The 21725-nt window shown below is 39.4% G+C and overlaps 2 protein-coding genes across 5 annotated transcripts; both read right to left on the bottom strand.

Moving 5' to 3' along the window:
* Positions 1-907: 907 nt before the first annotated feature.
* Positions 908-18795, bottom strand: mmd (monocyte to macrophage differentiation-associated). Of its 4 annotated transcripts, none has more exons than XM_035996444.1 (8): positions 7529-7720; positions 7236-7332; positions 6172-6253; positions 5411-5571; positions 4078-4152; positions 3875-3976; positions 2267-2336; positions 1397-1654 (listed from the first exon to the last, which is right to left on the bottom strand). In XM_035996444.1, the coding sequence occupies exons 2-8, from the start codon at positions 7259-7261 to the stop codon at positions 1451-1453; spliced, it is 720 nt and encodes a 239-aa protein (XP_035852337.1). In that variant the 5' UTR covers positions 7262-7332; positions 7529-7720; the 3' UTR covers positions 1397-1450. The 4 variants fall into 4 exon arrangements, with proteins under 4 accessions (XP_031174866.1, XP_035852337.1, XP_031174867.1 ...); XM_031319007.2 differs by having other exon boundaries at positions 7595-7713; XM_031319006.2 differs by lacking the exons at positions 7236-7332; positions 7529-7720 and adding an exon at positions 18547-18795 and having other exon boundaries at positions 908-1654.
* On the bottom strand, positions 18605-19017 carry LOC116063975 (small integral membrane protein 36-like). The gene has a single exon (XM_031319018.2). The coding sequence runs from the start codon at positions 18970-18972 to the stop codon at positions 18670-18672; it is 303 nt and encodes a 100-aa protein (XP_031174878.1). The 5' UTR covers positions 18973-19017; the 3' UTR covers positions 18605-18669.
* Between the last annotated feature and the right edge of the window lie 2708 nt (positions 19018-21725).

Here is a 21725-nt window from a genome sequence, read left to right as displayed (position 1 = left end):
TCTGGAGCCATTAAGCAAATTTACAAAACCAACAGCATGAGACAAAAGCATGAACATGAAGTTTCTCCACTGATCAAACCCGCCTCAAAAAACAGACAGGAAACACTGTTTGTCCTAGTGGTGCACATCAGAGAGAGAGAGAAAATCAGTGGAAATGTATTTCTGAGCTACAGTACAAAGGTCGTGCATACACACCCTACTGCACACTGTTCACATTTTTAAGAAAGTAGGAAGAAGAAAAAAAGTTCTCATATTACCTGAACTGATTTTCTCATTTGGCTCATTAACTAAATCCCAACTCACCTGTGACACACACACACACACACACACACACACACACACACACACACACACACACACACACACACACACACACACACACACACACACACACACACACACACACACACACACACACACACACACACACACACACACACACACACACACACACACACACACACACACACACACACACACACACCTTCTAAACCAGCAGGGGGCGCTAAATACTTAAAGGAGAAACTAGATCCCTGAAAACTGAGGACTGCATTTGGATACTAGTCAGAAAAATTAAAAAGAGTCAAGAGTGTGTGATGGGGATCAGATAGGGTTGACAATGTAATCATTGTAAAAAAGCAAAAAAAAAATAATAATGAAAATGGGAAAACAAAAAAGAGCTTTTCCTTATCATTTCTTTCTTATCTTACCGACTTGAAAATGCACCAGCAGAGCACAGACAAGGGCTGGGTATAAAACCTCAACACTTTTTGGTTCAGAATATGAAAAGTTGGCACCCCCCCCCAAAACAAAACTATTTTACTGTTCTTTACTTGTTCTTGTAGAGCTGTTTGTGTTTAGAAAACATTTAAGATCTTTGGTTTCTTTTTTAATTGAAACAAAAATGTAGGTTTCTCATAAGCAAAGTACTGTATCAAAAAGTATAAATTTGGTACTGGTACTGAAACTTCAAATGATACCCAGCCCTGCTACTGATAAGAGCTGATTTTTTTTAGCACCTCACTCTATCCCCAGTGTTGAAATCACCAGCTGAAATGGATGAATCTCCAGGTTTTGACACACAAATGACTCCAATGTGGAATGTGACTCACTTCAAGCGATACAAAAAAAGGTCTATCAAATTTCCCAAATACTCATGAATGTGCCAGGGTTCATTGTAAAAAGTCTAAATTCCCTCCCTCACGGTCAAGTTTTTTTTTTTTTTTTAGACTGAAGTTGTACAAAACAGCTTGGAAAGTAGCTTTTGTTTGTCAGGGAGACGCTGAAAAATCTGTTCTCCACGTTAGAAAAAAAGTAAACAATTTATGGTCACTATTTTCGTAAACTCGTTTGCAGCTTCAGCGGGCAGTTGAGGGAGTCAGTGTGCAGGCGCCTCTGCTCAGAAGCACACGGGGAAGGGGCAGGACCGCCGTCCAGTCTTCGGCTGGGGTCACGACTGGAGGAGGGAGTCTACGCTGCGGGCCTTGTAGAGGTATTTCCAGATGGCGTAGTAGTGCACGGCCGCAGCCAGCGCCACGAATACGTGCCAGATGGCGTGGGCGAAGGGGATGCGGCCGTCGCTCTTGAAGAAGAACACGCCGAGGCAGTAGATGAGTCCACCGCAGGCCAGCTCCTGGAGGCCCTCTGTGTTGCTCTGCAGAATCCACAAAACAGGGAGAAATAAATGAGAAATGATCTGTAACAAAACAGGAGCTGAAGTAAATACTGTCCAGAAAGAATATGTACTTTGGGTGTGTATTAAAGAGTGGAGGATTCAGCTGGATACCCACTGAGCATGTGCAATAATTTGTCGTAAAATAAATGCTATACGAGTACAGTGTAAACATTAGAACGTATTGTAGTTTGTACTTAATAGTTTCAGTGGGATACAAGGATGCTTTATCAATTATAACCACAGGAGAGCAGCAGAAATGAAAACAGATTTAAAATGTTGCAACTCGGTTCCATAAAGCAGTACGTTTCCTGCAAAACCTCCTAGAACCAATATTTACAGTTTGTACAACCCTAAACATAATACACTTCTAACAACATTTATTAATAAAACTAATGGATTAAATGAATCATCCCTCTGCTGGGGACCTCCCTGAAACACTCTGAAAACCCCTTTCAACAAGAAGAGGAAGTAAAACACCTGCATAACACCTCCAACCTGCTGCGGCAGCCTGATGGGCTGAAAAAGTGATGATTCAGGATATGCAAATAAACTGAATGGGACCGTAAATAGATCCATAAATGTAAATATTACCATTGATGTCATGACTGATGCAGGGAAAAAACCCATCATCAAGTAGAAGGCCAGCTCAACAACTTTATACCTGTAAAGACAAACAAACGCAACATGGTCACGGACACGGTCAATGGGATGCAAATTCAAGAACCTTTTAGGCACGGGCATATGTTTGAAAATAAATCTGTTCAATAATTATACCAGAAAAGAAATACTGTATGTGTCCTGTGTTTTCAGACTTCAGTATGTGTTCTGTGTTTTCAGGCAGTTCATGAGGACACTGGCAGCCAAAGTCATTGTTGTGACAACCTCGTGCATGGGGCGACGCTCAGGGCACAGAAGGTGTTAACACTCAGTACGGGCTCATTATGGCGACTGAACACCAACAATGAAATGAAGATCTGTACTATACGGTGTTGAGATAAACAACTGCTGTATGTATTTTGTGTAAGCATACACCTATGGATGTACAGATTCATGACTGTGGGTACTACAGCTACTACATTTGATCCTTGGTCTCCTTAAAACTCAATAAATACATGTTTAAAAAAAAACAATGAAATAAAGCACTGATCAAACATCCACTTATCTAGTGAATCTAAACAGATCAGGACTTCACGTATGGCTTTAGCTCAAACTAAAACTTATACACAATCTAATGGCATTTTTCCATTACATGGCACCTGCTCGACTCTACTCGGCTCGACCCGGTGCCACGTGCTCCATTTTCCATTGCAGATTTAGTACCACCTCATGCATGAGGCGAGCGTGGCTGGTCGTCATAGCGACGCCGCAGGAAACTGCAGAAAAAATACCTGTTAGAAGATACCAGGGACTTTCTTTCGTAATGGAAAACCAAAAAAAGCGAGTAGAGTCGAGGCGAGCAGGTACCATGTAATGGAAAAACGCCATAAGAAGTATAGGAGTAGTTGGGTAGACCATACACATTTTTGACTTTTTATTTTTGTATTTACATTGTAAATCTTTTTCAAGCTATTTTTCTGTAATCTGACCCATGGGTGTCCACTAAAGAGTTTCTTAGTGAGTCTATGGTGGATGGTTGAAAACTGGGATTGTAAGTAATTTGTATAATATGGACTTTGTGTCTGCTTTGTTTTTCTCTCATTGTATTCCTTTTGTTGCCAATGTAATTTTTTTCCTTCTTTGTTATAGGGTTGCAGTTAATTCTTTGTTTTCATTTTTTCATTATGGATTCATCTGTCAATTATTCCCTCAGTTATTCTCTCATTGGTTTTAACTACAATGTCAGAAAATATTCCTAAAAACCCACAGATACTCGATTTAAGACAACGAAAGTTACAAAAAAAATACACATTTCAGAAGAACCAGTGCCTTTTTTCGGCTATTTCTTTTCTAATTTCAAATATATTGGTTACCAAAATGTAAACATCAACAAAAATGATGTTTAAAAAAATGTGCCGTTGGATTGTCTGATGAGATTTTTATTTCATTTTAAAAGGTGCTGCACAGTTATAATAGATTATCTAGATTACTGGTAGTTAATGGTCACAGACTTTCTGACAGTTCCCAACAGATATATGTTTAAATTCAAAATATCACATACATACACAATCACCGGGGGAGCCACCGGTTAAATGAACTCACTTTTCATGATAGTTGAAGACGTATATGGTTCCAGCAGCAGCCATGAGCCACACAAACCAGCGCATGTGTGCTGCCAGAGGGCCCAGTTCACGCAGGTTCAACCTGATTAGAAACAAGAAAACAAAACAGCATTAGCATCTATTTTAGGACTTCATTTATGACTCTACAGCCTCTGAGTATAGTGTCCTCTGTGTGACACTCACCAAGGTGTGTAGGAGGCAGCAATGAAGAAATAGATGACCACTCTGTCACACACGTGGAAACAGTGTTCCATGGACCTGAAACAAACAAACAAACAAACAAACAAACAGGTGAGACAAAAAGTCCAGGGTGCTCAGGAAGTTCAATCAAATGCTTGAAGGTGCTCTCTGGGGTCGGGAATTCAATTGAATGTAGAGAAAAAGAAAAATTCCAAGGCACTCTTCTTCAAAATTACTTAAAAAGCCTTTATTTTACTGGCTATTTCATGATAGAAAATGTAAAAGACATTGGGAGAAACAACCCACGCGTAAACAAACAGGTGATTTGTTTACTTAAAGTCACAGTGGTGCAAAGCAGGAACATTATTTGCATGTTTTTACAGGGAAAAACGCTCCGGTTCACAGGAAGTAATATCAAGTTTCCATAGAAGAGTAAATCTTAAATAAGCTTTTTGGCTTGGCATTGAAGGAAAAGCACTGGTGTTCTGGAATCAGCATCAGAATACTTTATTGACTCCCTTCAGGGAAATTATTTAGTAATTAGTACTGTTCTTTGATCAAATTCATTTAAACAAAACTTGTGTCAATTTGATTTGAACTGTATTTCATTTAATTAATTTATGTCTGCTTGTGTTAAGGCAACATTTAACATTTGGGAACTTACTGTTCTTTTGTAAATCAAGAAAGGGTTTGTAGAGATCTCTAAAAGTAAGGTACTTAAAAAAGTACTGTTTTGATATTGGCACTAATGTAAAAAGGTATCAATACAAAGTCCAATAGCATGCATCTGTGAAGAAGGCTCTGCCTTTAACAACATTTAAACCAAAGTGAAAACACAAATCTACCAATGTAGGAAACAGCAGGAATAGGCCAAAAATAATAATTTAGGGCTATTTTTCTCCTGAACAAATACACACTCCCAGGGTTTCTGCTGCATAAAAGACCAAAATATGACAGCAACTTATGACTTCATTCATTAAGCACAGTGCGCAATGAGAAAAGCAGAAAAACTAACTTTTTTAACATGAAACTTGAAAACAAAATAACAGCATGCCAAAAACACAACACAGCCACAGAGTGAAGCTAATGAACGTAAAGAGATGAAAATATCCTTGTCAACAGCGTGTACTTTGTACTTCCAAACCTCTAAATTACAGTCCAGCTGTACTGTACATCATTGTTTTTACACTAAATATTACAAAAGGAATGACTGTGTCCCTTGCTCTTTTGTCTATCACGTGTGTGTATGTTATTTTTTTTTTTAAATGACAGCTTGTACTGGTACATGTCGTGGTTCTCTGCCAACATGGTGGCTCGTCATCGCGCTCCTCCTCACCTCATGTGGCTCTTCTTCCAGGTGATGATATGAAACACAGTGGAGACCAGGAAGAGGGCACAGAGGCCCATGCCGTACACCCAGGCTGTGATCCTCTCCCAGCCGTTGTCCGACAGACGATGCAGCAACGCCATGCCCACGAAGGCTGGCACGATGAGGAGCTACACACATGGAATAAAACCATTAAAAGCAATGTACAGAACGAGATATTCTACCACGCTCCAATATTTTCAGAGCGATAATGAGGCTGAGCAACTCTGAATTTGAGATGAAGTCATCTACATTACATTTTGCTGCACCTGTATCCAACAAATCTGAATCGGAAACCCCTAGGCATATAAATGTATTGATTTTGCTATACTAGAGGCAAAAAGGACTATATCTCTCATCTGGAAGAACATGGAGGCACCTACAATTGCTGCTTGGATCACAAATATGGCGCAATGTATGTCCATGGAGGGACTGCCATAAACTGTATATTGAGAGGCAAATTGGGGGTGTATGGGAAAATCTGGAGGCCATTTGATCGGTTTGTAAAAGAAGAAGACATAGGGGAGCTGCTACTGTGATACTGTCATATAATTAGCTTTTTGTTTTTTGATTGTTGTAGTACGGCAGAGGTTGAGAGAGAAATTTTGTTGTGGGCTGGGACGGGGGTGGGGGAGGTGTAATTGATTGAATGAATGAATGAATGATTAATAAACACATTGTTTAAAAAAAACAACATCTACATTGAATAATTAATAATTCAAGCCACTCACTGCATGGGTGTAGCAGTTTGCAGCATGCTCATAGCAGGTGGGCTGGTAGCGGCAGTTAGCTGAGGCCCGTCTGTTCATAAACCTGAAAGACACACACACACAAAGAAAAAATAAAACAAATAAACAACCACAGAAGGCTGATGCAGCACCGTATAACTTCCTATTATTATGATTTTGTCCATACAGAAAGAGAACTGATTGACAGAAATGTTGATTTAAAGATGTTAACTATATTGCAGTGCTCAGTTCAATAACAACGTGGGATAGATAGAGCAGCCAATCAACAGAGAAAATAAATATGGACTATAATCTTTACCTATAAACTAAGCAGGCCTATAGACCATTTCACAATTGTAAACATGAACATTCTAAATGGCCCCAAGTTGATTTCCTGTTGCAGTGTATGTGAATGACATCAACTGACAGTAAGTTGTATTTTTTTGGAGACTGAGCATGGCTTTTCTAAATTCTCTATTTTGCCGAGTTTACCCTGAGATGTAATGACATTTTATAACGTTATTAACAATGTTAATGATAAAAGTCAATAATATATAACCATGCAGACTATTTTAAATGTATTGCCATTTCAAAAAGTACAGGTTCTACCTAATACTGATGATTTACTCAATAACATTACATTTCCACAATTTCCCAAAGCCAATGATGAAATCTTGGTTGTTAAAGTGTCTTGTTTTTTGCCATCAGTCCAACACTCAAACACTCAATTTACATGGAGGGAAATGCAACAAATCCTCCTAAATCTGAAACAAGAGAATGAGCTGCAGTTTTGCTTGATATATGATTATTATTATTTATTATAAGTGTCAAAGTTAAATGACGATACATTTTTTTTCTATGCATTAAGTTGAAATGATTGTATAATTACACAGCAACTTCAACATCATGTCATTCCACCTGAAAGGACAACAGGTTTATGCTAACGGCCATAAAGAATGAGGTAGCGTTAACTAAACACATAACCCATAAAAATAGACAAGTAATACCAGCAATCCTGGCCTGACAGCTCAGCTTTTTTACAGTGACATTTTTTAGATTCCACAAACCTCTGAAAGCTGTTTACTCTCTTCATTTCAGTGCCTCTTTCACCACAGAAGAAAAAAAAAATCAGCAAACGCCAGCAAACAAAAGAGCTCCGAAGCCCTGTTTACAAAGGGGAGAATAAAACAATAAACTGTTCTGACAAACCAAAGGAAACGGAAGGCCCAGCATTAGCTACTCAGCTAACATTGTGCTACTCATTAGCTAACTTTCACTAACGTTAAAGCTAACGTTACAAGGCACCGGCAGCATCTATACTCCTACTACAAAGGCACCATTTTAGTCTTTTTCTTAATACCATTCTGTAAAAAAAAAAAATGCTGTTTCACTGGCTCTTCTTTAAGCTAGAAATATCCATAAGCACCAGCTGCAGTCAGGACAAACCGAAAAGACCCCTGCAAGCAAGCAGCTACACCGGTCAATGACAAGCTACTCCCCGCTGAGCAGCCTAGCACAAAATGATTTCTCTTTGTGCCTCGCCGCCCATCCAGTGGTGAGATGTTGAATGACAGCGGTGTGCGCCAATGAGCAGCGGGACGACTGGCGAATTGGCCAATGAGATGTTGAAAAGGAGGTGTTCTGTATAGGAGCGTGACAGTCACATTTTCAATATGCAAATATTAAACATTGAGAAAAGAACAAATAAACATGTAGATAAATACATGAATACATCATTTCTATTAAACTCTTTACCTTGTCTCTGTGTTGTAGGAAGTGGTTTCTGTTTGTTGTGATGTTCTGTGACCTGATTATAGTTGCATGTTTAGTCAGTGTAAAACTGCTGTCCATTCATATGTTTGTACCACCTTTTATGGCACCCTTTATAATGGGTTTATAAGTTGTAACTAATGGCTTTAATAAAGGTTGGTAAATCATTCCACTTTATAGATCGTATATACATGTAAATATTTAATAAGACCTTTAAATTAAAAATCCTCCTCCATCATGACATTAATTGTTGTAAAAACACTAGATTACTTAATTAATTCAACATTTTTCTAGCTGTAGAATTGATAATAAAAAGGTTTGTAAATGAAAAGTAAAAACAAGAAAACTGGATTTCTCACCTGTTAACCCAAAAAGTTGCTCTTAGTAATGGTTAATAACTAATCTACAAAGCATAAGTAAATGTTATATTAACCTTTAATAAAGCCATCAGTTACAACTTATAAACCCTTTATAGGGTGACCTATTGTGGTACTCGCATTGTTTGTGTCTTCTATCCAATAACAAAAAAAAAGGTTTATACAGTTTATATCTTAATTCGCAGTGTATTTAATCCATAATATAATCCTTCCACTTTTTGGCAGATTTGTACATGCAGTATCATACACCATCTTCTGTTAAAAAAAAACATAAAGCACACGTTATGTAGAAGTTTCTCTCAGATGGAGGATGGCCACACTGATTGTGACAACAGCTTGCACCATGAACTAAAAAGCTGATGCTTTAATTCATCTTGTAATGTGTTAACAACTTCACAATTTGACTTTTTTTATTTATTTATTTTTTTACAGAAAGCACACACAGCTTCCTGACATAGGTATCATGGACAGGGAAATTTATAAATGTGCTGGTATAGCAGGAGTCATGTCTGTTACAGCGGACAAAGTGACACAGTTGGACAGTGAACTGCACACAGTGTCACACTGTAACAGCTCAGTTACATAAGAGCACGGTAACTTGATCAGTGACTCTTACTGTATATATAACAGTGGGTTTACGTAAGACCAAAGTGCAATCATCAGGCTTAATGACGTTCATGCTTTGCACTCGGTTGCTGCACACAACAAGATAGAAACCAGTTGAGTAGGCTATGTTTCCTTTTCCAAATGTTTTCTACATCTGTCCTATCCTAAAGTCACATAAAGAATGTTTTATGTTTCAGCAGATACAGATTACCACTTTCTCTTGAATAAGAAACAGTGACCTACAAAGATAGGTATCTTATGTATCAGAAATTCATGGAAGAATTGTGTATGTTAAATAAAGGTATCAGGGCCTTTGTTGTACACGTAGCAGTTACTGTACCAGGGAGAGCAGAGAATGGGATTGATCCAGACAAAGAGAGAGCTCATTGTGTAGTTGGGGTTTTAAAAGGGACATTTAGCACAGACAATGGGTCAGTGCCAGAGGCCATACATCAGGGCACAGTGTCTCTATGTTTCTGGCTTCAGTCTGCTTTTTTCCACACCTCTAATGTGATACAGACCTGAGAGCTGCAGGTTGTCAGCGTGTCACAGCGGCTCAGGATATCTTTCTTTCTGTCCTGGCCGTTAACAATCCCTGTCTGTGTCTGATTATTGCTGGTCACCTCCTCTGTTTGTTGGTGGATGACGTTTCTCTGGTGTTTAACCTGCACACTCTCAAATCACGCAGCTGTATCAGTTAACAGCTACTACCCCTGACAGTCCTGCACTGATTTAGCACTCCTATGTTGTCTGACTCATGATGGACTGAAAAAAGGATAAAAATCAGTACAAGAGAACCTAAGATTTAGTCTTTTTTCCAATGCATTCCTTATTAAAACCAGTTATGGCTAAAAGGGATACATCTCCGGCAGGAAGTTCCGCAAAATCTAATCTAATATAACAATATAATTTGAATACTTTCACCCAGGAAAAGCATGTTCGTTCTTTGGGAGTGTTTAAATCCAAGCCATGATCTTTTTCCTAAACTTAACTATTCATTGGCCTAAACATAGCTGTTGCCACGTGACGCTCACTTTTTCTTGGCTAAACACCATAGCTGTATCACTTCTTGCCACAACCATCAAAACCGGTTTCTACATTACCCACAATGCTACAAGATTGCAACAGCTTGGTCATAGATTTGGGTATGTTATGCTAGCAGCAGATAATGCAGCCTCAAGTCGTTTACATCAGGCAGAAATAAGAAGGCTGCGGAGGTCTGGTAAGCTCACATCTCAAGACCAATAAAGAAGTCCTGACAATTTTTAAGTCCTGCCATTGAAGCTTATATGAGGGACAAATTCAAGCATGCCTTTCCTGTTTCAGATCACCTTTGTTCAACTTTGACCTGCAAAATTTCAGTCAATAGAACCACTAATGCACTATGTTTGGAACTGGAGTTCTTCTTGCAATGTGCCATCATGTCGTTTGGTACAATATTACACTACCAGACTACGAACTGCAGCACCGCTCTCACAGACTGTTAACAGTTTATTGTGACTGTTCCTTTATTAATACATGAGCTTCCATGACATCACATAATTCCCTGACTAGCTCCACCAAACTGTAACCGGAGCATAGGTCTAATCAGCCAGAATAACACCGGTACATGGTATTGAATGTAAGGCTTTGGACATGGCTTCACTTTTTTGCATTTCTTAGATTTTTTTAGGCAAAGAAAAACAATTATTGATGTGTGGACATGTTAGGTCAACTAGAAATAAAACAAAATTAGATAGTTATCCATACATGATAAGGGAAATATGTGAGGTCACCAAAACTCCATGAACAAACAATAACTGCCCTCACAGGTGCAACAAAGCTAGTATGAGGATTGGGGGACCAAGAGTTTGTGCACACTCACACAGTCCTCAGAAGGGGTCTAATTAGGCAAAAAAAAATAGCTGTATGGGTGTACCATCAAACACTGATCGAATGAATATAGTTCTATATTGACCCTGTACAATATTTTTATCTTTACAAAACCAAATCATACAACTGCCTTCAGTTGTCCAATGATGTAAACAATTGCAAGTTGTAAATATGGGAATCTTTCTCATGCTAACCCTCCTATCCTTCTGCATTCATCACGGAGCTTTCCAGATCCACCTGTGTCCTCCCTGCACACCTGTCCCTCGTTGTCTCATCAAGCCCCACCTGTGCCTCATCAAGCCACAGCACATAAATATCAGCCAACTGCTCAGTTGGCAGGCTGTCTGCCTGCTGTGATGGTGCAGCCTTTTCGCCCTCTACCTTTTTCCTGTTGTGTGACCTGCATTCCTGCCTTTGCCCATTTGGGACTTGAAATCTTATGGAAAAATATGGAACAGCAGATGCAAATATAGCCTATAACAACTGGACCAGACCAATTATGCATGGATATTCATGTATCACCAGCATTTCATTTTGTCCATTGTAGTGAGGAGTGGGAGTAAATTTAGTGTTTCAGTTAAAGAAGAGTGAGCTCTTCTTTATTAATGATGCATAATTTGACCTCCAACAAATGCTCACATGTACAGATTGAATGTGTGTTATTTTTACTTTATGGTGAGCATTTGTATGGAGCCCCTAAATGGACATGGGGAATTATTTATTTTTTCTTGTGCCCAGGAAGCAAAGCACTTTCTGGTGTGCACGCCAAACTTTCTGATGCACACGAGAAACTTTCTTGTGAGCACGATATATTTTCTGATGCACGAGAAGAGATAAATTTCCTGGCTGAAGTTAATATTTCACATTCACAGCATGAAATTGGTTAAAAGTAACCTTATCATCTTTACCCCCATTGTTTGTTGATGACAATATCAGGTACATTTTGTTTCCTTTTTTAGAAAGATGAATACCTCCTCCTCGGCAGCCATTCTGACTCAGATTAGTTTCTCTTGAGCATGAGATACTTTCGTGTGCTCACAAGAAAAGTATCTCCTGCTCATCAGAAAGTTTCTTATGAGCACTAGAAAGAAAAAGTTCCCAATGTCCCATTAGCGGCTCCGTACATGTGAAATTTCCGCCATATATTGTATTGTTGGTTGGAGTGATAAAGTTTGGATGCAACAATTTCTGAAACTAATATTATCTCATCAGCCTGATAAGTCAGAGGTCAGATTATTTCTCTGTGGTAACTTCAACCAGCAGTCCTGACCTCAACCCCATTGAACACTTGTGGGATCAGCTTGGGAGTGCTGTTCGTGCCAGAGTGACACAACCATGTTGGCTGACTTGCAACAAATGCTGGTTGAAGAATGGGATGCCATCCCACAGCAGTGTGTGACCAGGCTGGTGACCAGCATGAGGAGGAGGTGCCAGAGAAGATTTGGCAAATTTTTCATGGGCGCAACCCACATACTCAGTGCTGCTACTCACCCCACAAATGCATGTTCCTTACAAATGGGGCACCATTTGAAAGGGAACTAAACAGGCTATAAACTAAACGGTATAAGATTTATTGCCAAAAAGCATTGTTACCACAGAGAAATAATCTACCAAACACACATTTCCTTACTTTTTGTGTTAAGTTTATATTGCATCTTCTACTGGTCTTGTAGGACAGATACAGTGAGGAAAATAAGTATTTGAACACCCTGCTATTTTGCAAGTTCTCCCACTTAGAAATCATGGAGGGGTCTGAAATTGTCATCGTAGGTGCATGTCCACTGTGAGAGACATAATCTTAAAAAAAAAAATCCAGAAATCACGATGTATGATTTTTTTAACTATTTATTTGTATGATACAGCTGCAAATAAGTATTTGAACACCTGAGAAAATCAATGTTAATATTTGGTACAGTAGCCTTTGTTTGCAATTACAGAGGTCAAACGTTTCCTGTAGTTTTTCACCAGGTTTGCACACACTGCAGGAGGGATTTTGGCCCACTCCTCCACACAGATCTTCTCTAGATCAGTCAGGTTTCTGGGCTGTCGCTGAGAAACACGGAGTTTGAGCTCCCTCCAAAGATTCTCTATTGGGTTTAGGTCTGGAGACTGGCTAGGCCACGCCAGAACCTTGATATGCTTCTTACAGAGCCACTCCTTGGTTATCCTGGCTGTGTGCTTCGGGTCACTGTCATGTTGGAAGACCCAGCCTCGACCCATCTTCAATGCTCTAACTGAGGGAAGGAGGTTGTTCCCCAAAATCTCGCAATACATGGCCCCGGTCATCCTCTCCTTAATACAGTGCAGTCGCCCTGTCCCATGTGCAGAAAAACACCCCCAAAGCATGATGCTACCACCATAATGCTTTACAGTAGGGATGGTGTTCTTGGGATGGTACTCATCATTCTTCTTCCTCCAAACACGGTTAGTGGAATTATGACCAAAAAGTTCTATTTTGGTCTCATCTGACCACATGACTTTCTCCCATGACTCCTCTGGATCATCCAAATGGTCATTGGCAAACTTAAGACGGGCCTTGACATGTGATGGTTTAAGCAGGGGAACCTTCCGTGCCATGCATGATTTCAAACCATGACGTCTTAGTGTATTACCAACAGTAACCTTGGAAACGGTGGTCCCAGCTCTTTTCAGGTCATTGACCAGCTCCTCCCGTGTAGTTCTGGGCTGATTTCTCACCTTTCTTAGGATCATTGAGACCCCACGAGGTGAGATCTTGCATGGAGCCCCAGTCCGAGGGAGATTGACAGTCATGTTTAGCTTCTTCCATTTTCTAATGATTGCTCCAACAGTGGACCTTTTTTCACCAAGCTGCTTGGCAATTTCCCCGTAGCCCTTTCCAGCCTTGTGGAGGTGTACAATTTTGTCTCTAGTGTCTTTGGACAGCTCTTTGGTCTTGGCCATGTTAGTAGTTGGATTCTTACTGATTGTATGGGGTGGACAGGTGTCTTTATGCAGCTAACAACCTCAAACAGGGCATCTAATTTAGGATAATAAATGGAGTGGAGGTGGACATTTTAAAGGCAGACTAACAGGTCTTTGAGGTTCAGAATTCTAGCTGATAGACAGGTGTTCAAATACTTATTTGCAGCTGTATCATACAAATAAATAGTTAAAAAATCATACATTGTGATTTCTGGATTTTTTTTTTAGATTATGTCTCTCACAGTGGACATTCACCTACGATGACAATTTCAGACCCCTCCATGATTTCTAAGTGGGAGAACTTGCAAAATAGCAGGGTGTTCAAATACTTATTTTCCTCACTGTATATAGAGTAGGGGGGACGAACTTAGAACAAAAGAGGCTTTATGTACACGTGTGACACGGGAAGAAACTGCTTTATAATTGGTTTACTTGTGTCATGCTAGAATGCATGACCCCAATTCACCTCCAGTCAACTATAAAGCAAAGTAAAGTGGAAAAATACCTCAATAATATCAATAGGCCTATTTCTAAAAAAAATAGCTTCAACAGAAGGTGCTACAGAATTTCAGAAAATTTAACAACAAAGATTTAAAAAATCTATTAAGTATTGACAGCAAAATATGTCCACTCAAACTACAAAATGAAACCATTTCCACAATTATCCTTGTGCAGGTTAAATGAATTATACGTTTTGCTATTTGGACACGATTTGTACATCCCACAAACTAAACAGTGTGTTCAGGTCAGCAGGAGCAAGTAATCTTGCAGCTAACAAACTGAGCCTATAGTGTGCTCTATATTGGAAAGCACACTGGTGCCTCTGGCCGAGGATTATGGAGTGCGTTGAGGCATGGCTACCTTCCTGTACTCATGTTACACCTCAGAGTCTCACACAGAAGTCCACTGCTTTGATTGTACTGTGACTATCAGGATAATTTATCTTCTATTATAGCAGCGTGTCCATATCTGGTTGAGTACTGCAGAGAAAATCAAAAGCTGCCATTATTTTATTTAAAAAAACAACAACATTCCATGTATTTAAATTTGATCACTTTTTAAAGAATATTCCACATATTACAGAAGTGCCTGTCAGAACATGTATACCCAAATGCAAATTGAAATTCAACATGATAATGACAGCAACGATGAAAATCATAATACCAATCAAACAATTCCCAAGTAATAACTCCAAAATATTATTTAAATATGTAGTCATAATTGCCAATAAATAATAGATCAAACTGCGTCTCATTCGTCATATCGGTGGACGTAACAGTTTTTAAAAAAAAATTTTTTTATATTTCTTTATTATGAAAATGTTCAAAGAGAAAAAATAATAATTCTTTATAATGAAAATGTTTAAAGAGAAATAAAATAAACATTCATAAATGAGGCCCATTGTTCGGTATCTTTTACAAGTTCAGTCGTGTTGACAAGCCAAGATACAGGTCAAATTCTTTATTAAGAAAGTATGAGGATATGTTTCAGTAAACGCTTGGACTTCAAATTTCAGAACAAAAGAGCTTCTTAGTGATGAGGGTGTAATCATAAAAAACTAAGGATGTTATGTTGCATTTACTTGTGTGCAGGAAATCGTGAAAGATTAAAGAAATTAAAGATAATTATATGTTTCCATACTTTGTTTGTTTGCAGTACTATCATTGTCACATACTAATAGCAGTCAGTTTTTAGCTACACAAACAGGTCTTAGAAATGGGGTCATTCTCTTAGTTTTTCACATGGTGTTAAGCTAAGCTAAGTTAAGCTAAGCTAAGCTGGTACATGTTCTGTTTTTTCAAAGAAGAATTCCTCTGGCTGTTTAGATACCAAGTGGCAGGGTTGGGACGGAGGTAAGCGGATAATTACTGTGATTGTTTGGTCAGTCTTTACTAGAATTGCAAAATACTGTATGTGAGAAATTAAAATGAGAAAGGATCCAAAACCAGGAGGTAACAGCAATTTTATGGTCTGTATAAACATATAAAATGCAGATACATTTAAAGCCATTAAAATGATAAGATGTGATTTGTCTTAATTACTGTATTTACCATCTTTTTTTTCTTTTACAAAGAATACCATTGACCTATTCTATGAATGAGATCCATTTTATGCCCATTTCTTTGAAGTAGCAGGATTACACTGAGCTCCAGGTTTCTGTTCATGTTCACTGTGAACTCAAACTGAAAGCTGTAATCACAGTGTGTTGAATAATCACATACTACTAGAACACATTTCACATTTCTTTATTAACCAGCAAAAATTCAGTTTCCTGCATCTCCCTATCCTTATCTGATTTGGATTATAACATTATTCATACATTTGTTCCTGGAGGCTAAAAACATTACTATAGATCCTCAAACCTGAGTGGGCAGAGTCAAAGAACCACAGTTTTTTGCTGCAAATTTGAATACAAAGACAAACTATGTAAAAAAAAAAATCAAGAAAACTGTCTGATTGTCGAGGTTATATATGGGTAAAAAATTGGCAAAATAACACTGAATGCATTCAATTTGCATTGCATTACCAATTAACAATGAACTAGCTAACATGTGGCGGCCATGATTGTTTGGTTTTCAGGCACTTCCAACATGACATGAATGTCATATAAACCCAATCTAGATTAGAATAGTTTGGATTTTGATGGCAAACTAGGCTAACCAGCTAATTCAGGTAAATAGCTTGAGCTTTATTTAAGGAATCAGCAAATGCACTCCACTATAATGCATATACAGTATATGATATAAAATATCGTACACTCCCTATCATGGCCTCCAGCTTTCTATCTTTTATAACTTCCACTGAGTTTAAACTCAACCAATTGGTTTTATTTTGACTCCATGTAATGTTTGTCTGAATAAAACTCCAATTGGAGGTATTTTCCAAGAGGCCGGTTCAATGACTTATCTCCATGACTTTCTTGAGTAAAACCTGCCAAGTTTCCTTTTGTTTCTGATTTGACAGGCTTTGGGGTTTCACTCAACACAGGTATCCAGATAACTCATTTAATCTGCTGCTCGGAAGAAGCCCCTACTTTGATTTCAGACCCTCTGACTGCTCTGACAGGCCAGCCAATCAGTCTGATTACTGCATAGCGCTGCACGGAAGATCCTTTACAATGACTGACCTGGAAAACTGCTTGGACAGAGCCGGAAGGAGCATAAAAGCAGATGCCGAATATAATCAAAATGAAGTCACTGCAGATGCCATTGAAATAATAAATACTGAGTGTATTAGAGGAGAAATCAATCATAACAAGTTTTCATCAAGACTTAGGCCTAGTCCACACGTACACGGGTAATCTTTAATATGGGTAACCATTCTAAAAAAAAATCTCATCCACACAAGCACTGTTTAAAAACAAACTTCTGTCCAAATACCTTAACCCCAAAAGCCCTAACCCTAAAGCCATGTTGGCCAATCAGAAGCCTTAAAAAAGCTTTTACCTGGCTGCAATGGCACATCATTGCTCCAAAGCATTCAGACTCCTCTGTTCTTCTATATAGTAATGGGTAACTGTCCATTCATGTGTAAACATTTAACATTAAAAAGTACTGTTGGGGATAAAAACCAGTACTGTTTTGGTCACATCCGCCATTGCACGAAATGTCGCCTCATTTGTGATGCCTCAAAAAGGAGATAACAGCGCACATGTCAACAGAGTTTCTGAAAAACTTCCCCCTGGATGGAGTTTTTAAAAGATCCTTTTTCAGTGACCTAAAACACAGTTTGTGTGTGGACGAAAGGCCAAAAGAGAAAAGCTGCGTTTCAAAAAAAATTGAAAGGCCTAGGCCTTTGAAGAGGTCTTAATGAAGAGGTCATTCATCCTGAACTGAGAGAACGGCCGTGTACACCAACAACAGTACTGCAACTTTGTGTCAACTGTACTCCGTTTACTTATCAAACACAGCTATCATGTGCTTCATTCTTGTTTACACAAAACTTTGTTTGCATGTTTCCACAGATGTGAGTCACCACAACTGCACTTGAGTGATATGAGCGATACGTGAGACAAAGGAAAAGCTTTCAAAGCTTAATCTTTTATTTACGTTGCTTATCTGCTCATTATCCCCGTCGAACCGTTCAAGATGAACAGCAGGTCAACTTTCAGCCATACTTGTCCCTGTATAGTGGCAGGTAAGTGGAGCACTGAATCGGTCAAAGGCTTAACATCGACCTGTTGGGTGTGCGTGGGTTGGTTAAAGACACACATCAGAAAATAAGAATGTATAGACGTTGCAGGTCAGGACCTTGATCGCAAAGCATTCACCCATCTCTCTGACACTTTGACAACCACATCCGTGCACATCACACTTCCTCGAGTTATGTAAGAGGTTACCGTCTATCCAGATTTAACCAAATGTTGAACACTAATACCTATTTGGCAGCTAATCAAGAGCAATGCATCCTTGATTTTGATAGGGTAGTTCAAGTAGGTTAGAGATAATAGTTTAATCAATGTGTTGGAGAGGAACAAAGTCCAAAGACATCAAGGAGCAACGTAAGCAGTATTTTTCTGTCTTAAAGGTACTTTTTTTTGTCTTATAGTGCCTCATTTAAAATCTAAAAAGAGCCAAAGATGTTAATCTAACCCTACCTTTCTCCTCAATAACACTTGTCTGTGTTTTCTTAACCCTAACCCTAATCCTACAACAGAAATGCCCTCTTTATTCCTTGTGCTTTATCAGTTGTGACATTTCCCCTCCAGAGCAGACTGCAGGCTTTGGCTTCAGCTCCTTCAGATAAAGAGGGATTTCACATGCATACACAACACTGCATACACACTTCAGCACATGTCACTCTCTCTTACCGTGCAAGTCTGGTCCTGTGTAGGTCAAATCCTAGCATTGTCCCAGCGAGAAACAAGGAGATATAAAAAGAAATACAAAAGAAAGAGTCAGGTATATACAAAGGTGAGTCTGCTGAGTCTCGCTCAGACCATCGTGCTCTTCTTCTCCCTGAAGTCCGAGTGCGTTGGCTCGTGGTAGGTTGTGATCATGTTGGCCGCGTCCCACCGTCCCACCGGAGCTGGAGAGCTCTGCAACACCACCAGCCTGACGGGAGACTGAGCCGGCACAGGGTCCGGGGCGTACTCCTTGGTGGGATCTTTGCCCCGGCAGTCATACATGATACACGATATCAGGAAAACCAGGAGCAAGATAACGTAGCTGGCAATGAGGATGCAAAGGTTCAAAGTGACAGGGTCGATCTCCTGGTAGTTTTCCAAAAAGCCCATGGTTCCTGCTTCATGCTGAGCGGCCCTGAGGCCCTCGAAGAACAAGCACGTCAGAGGTCTCAGAGGAAGGGAAGGTACAAGGTACCGGCAGTTGCCACAGACTGAGAAACACTAAACAAGCCTGGTGACAGCAGGGCTTTCTTCCTCTCTATCCTCTTCAATCTCTCTCCCTACTGTCCTCCCCCCTACCTCCCTCCCTCCCTTCATCCTCCCTGCCTCGCTTCTGTCTCTCACCTCTCTGTTTCAGATGAGCACCGTCGATACGTGGCTTTGTGGTAAAAATACTTTAATCCGCGCCACTCTGCCAACCTTGAATTTTTTTGCGATCAATGGCTCCCTTTAATAACTTAAGCTTCAGTTGTAACTGCAACTGTGACAGACTCTGTGTTATATCACTAGCAAGTGAACATTAATTATTGTGCATGTGACGTATTTGAGTGCATGTTTTTGTGTGTGTGGTGTAATCCTAATCTTGATTGTGAGTGGGGATTGACGGAGGAAGCCATCTGGCTAAATAGAGGCCGCAGAGCGCGACTAAAAAAGCCACTCATGCCAGCAGAAGACTTTATCAACCACAAGACAAAAACATTTGAAAGACATTTCTCTCTAAAAATCTATGGCCTCATATTATTTAGTTCAACATGCAATCTGGACATATTACAGTAGACTTCTTGTTCTGTGTGTTAGCCTCCTCGTTGCAGGCTACCAGGGAATCAGAGATGGGATTATCACGGTGGACAGCAAACTCCTTTGGTTTATAATCTCTGTTGACGCATGACGAAGCACGCTACGATCGAAGGGGGGTTTGCAGGTTTAAAAAACCTGTGTGTTTGTGAGAATGTGACACTTTAGTATCTCAGTTGCATCTGTACTTCTTGTTGTAGTGCATGTGTTTGGGATTACTGAGACTGATGGACAGCAGAGGGCAGCAGTTAGCAATGTAGTAGAGTAGACTGAAGAAGCAGAGATGCAGGCTGAACTATGACCCAGACAAACTCTTCAGGAGACCGAGGGGGGAACACATACAGCACAGATAAAGCAATAACACTGACATGGAAAAAAGTCAACTTTACTACACAGTGTTTTCTGTGCATGTCCTCCCTTTTGTTTTTTAAATGTTTTACCTTTTAAGCACCTTTTTATGGTGCAACATTAAGGCTGTGTCCCAGTTCCATACTGCACACTGATTCTAAGCAGGTATTAATACAAATTAAGTATACTTTTAAAAGAAAAAGTGTACTTAAAAAAAATAACTGCGTGTATACACTTGGTGTGTGAGTGTCCTCTGGTGATGGACTCTTGTCCTGCAATGCAATGCAATGCACAAAGGAAGTGGAAACTTGGCTCAAAAAAAATAAAAGAAATATAGTGGGTAGAGGTGAAACAACAATCTTAGAAAAGAAAAAATTAACTGTGATTCACAAATGATTTATTTATTGAAGTTAAAAAAAAGAAGTTCCAAGGCACTCTTCTTGCAAAAGGTTTAAAAGCCTTTATTTAGATGGCTCTTTCATATTGAAATTGTTTGTACCTTAAAAATAGAGCTGTGTAACAACCCACGCGTACCGGCACAAACAGCCTTCTTCAGGCTGTAGCCCTCAGCACACAGGTTCCTCTTTCGTAGATACAAACACCTGCTAATTGCAAATACCTGAGCAAGGAGCCAGTGAACTCACAGGTAACAAATGCAAAGTATGACCACCAGATGGCTCTACAAAATATATAGAAGCAAGAGAACAATAAAACAAATATAAAATAAGAAACTTATTTACCATTTTGGAAACTGTTGGGTCTTGACTACAATTTTAAATGCAGTTGTTAGTTTGATAGGTATGTAATTATGTATTAACACTGTATGTGCACAGTATACAGTGGTATACTGCAGGTGCCATCTACAATATGTTACCAGAAAAAAAATAATTTCTTATAGGGGTTGAATCTTTTGCAACTCAAATCCAAAGACTAAAATTTCAACAGCTGCACCATAGGGAACATAATCAACAGGACAGCACACTTGGGTTTTTTCCCCAACAAAATGATTCATAACATAAACAGGGAGAGCATGTAATCAAGCACTAATCTGCTCAAGCTCTCCTGCAGAACAAACTGTCAGTCGCGATGTTTCCTGCCTCCTGGTGTATAACAGTGGGCAGCAGATGTACACATTACATCTGCAGAGCACAGAGTGACCTCACTCTTCTCCTCATGTTAATAATCCCGCTACATGTTCAGGAAACTGATGTTAGAAGCGAAAGGCTTGACCCCGATCCTGTCTGACCTCCACACAGAACTGCCGCTCTGGCTTCAGGATGAGAACTGGGGGGTGGGGGGGGTGACCTGCAACCTCACTGACGTATCATCTGTCAGTGAAAAATTATGACCCACTCCAGACATCAGCATCTGGAGAAGTCAAAATGCATTCCACATGCTGGAGTCAGTGATGACTGCACCATTTCCACTTTTTCATTTTCATAACATGTGTCACTGTGTCTGCTCATCATAATTGATTGCCTTTCATGTAACAACAAGGATAATTAAAAAGGCTTTATAATACATCAGTCTGGATTAACTGACTCCAGGGGGACAGATGTCTCCAGTTCATAAATGTTGTAATGTCCAACTTTTTTTTTTGTTAAATCTTCATTGCATCATGTTTAGGTCATACAGTTTTCTTCAAACAAAACATAGGTACAGGATAGGACAAAATGATATGGTGAAAGTTACAGATGACCTCCTAATTGTATCAGAAAAAG

Source organism: Sander lucioperca, chromosome 21 (assembly GCF_008315115.2).
Source record: "Sander lucioperca isolate FBNREF2018 chromosome 21, SLUC_FBN_1.2, whole genome shotgun sequence".
In the NCBI taxonomy this organism is placed as follows: Eukaryota; Metazoa; Chordata; class Actinopteri; order Perciformes; family Percidae; genus Sander; species Sander lucioperca.
Note: the sequence above shows the minus strand (reverse complement) of the source record. Positions and strands in the feature narration are given on the sequence as shown.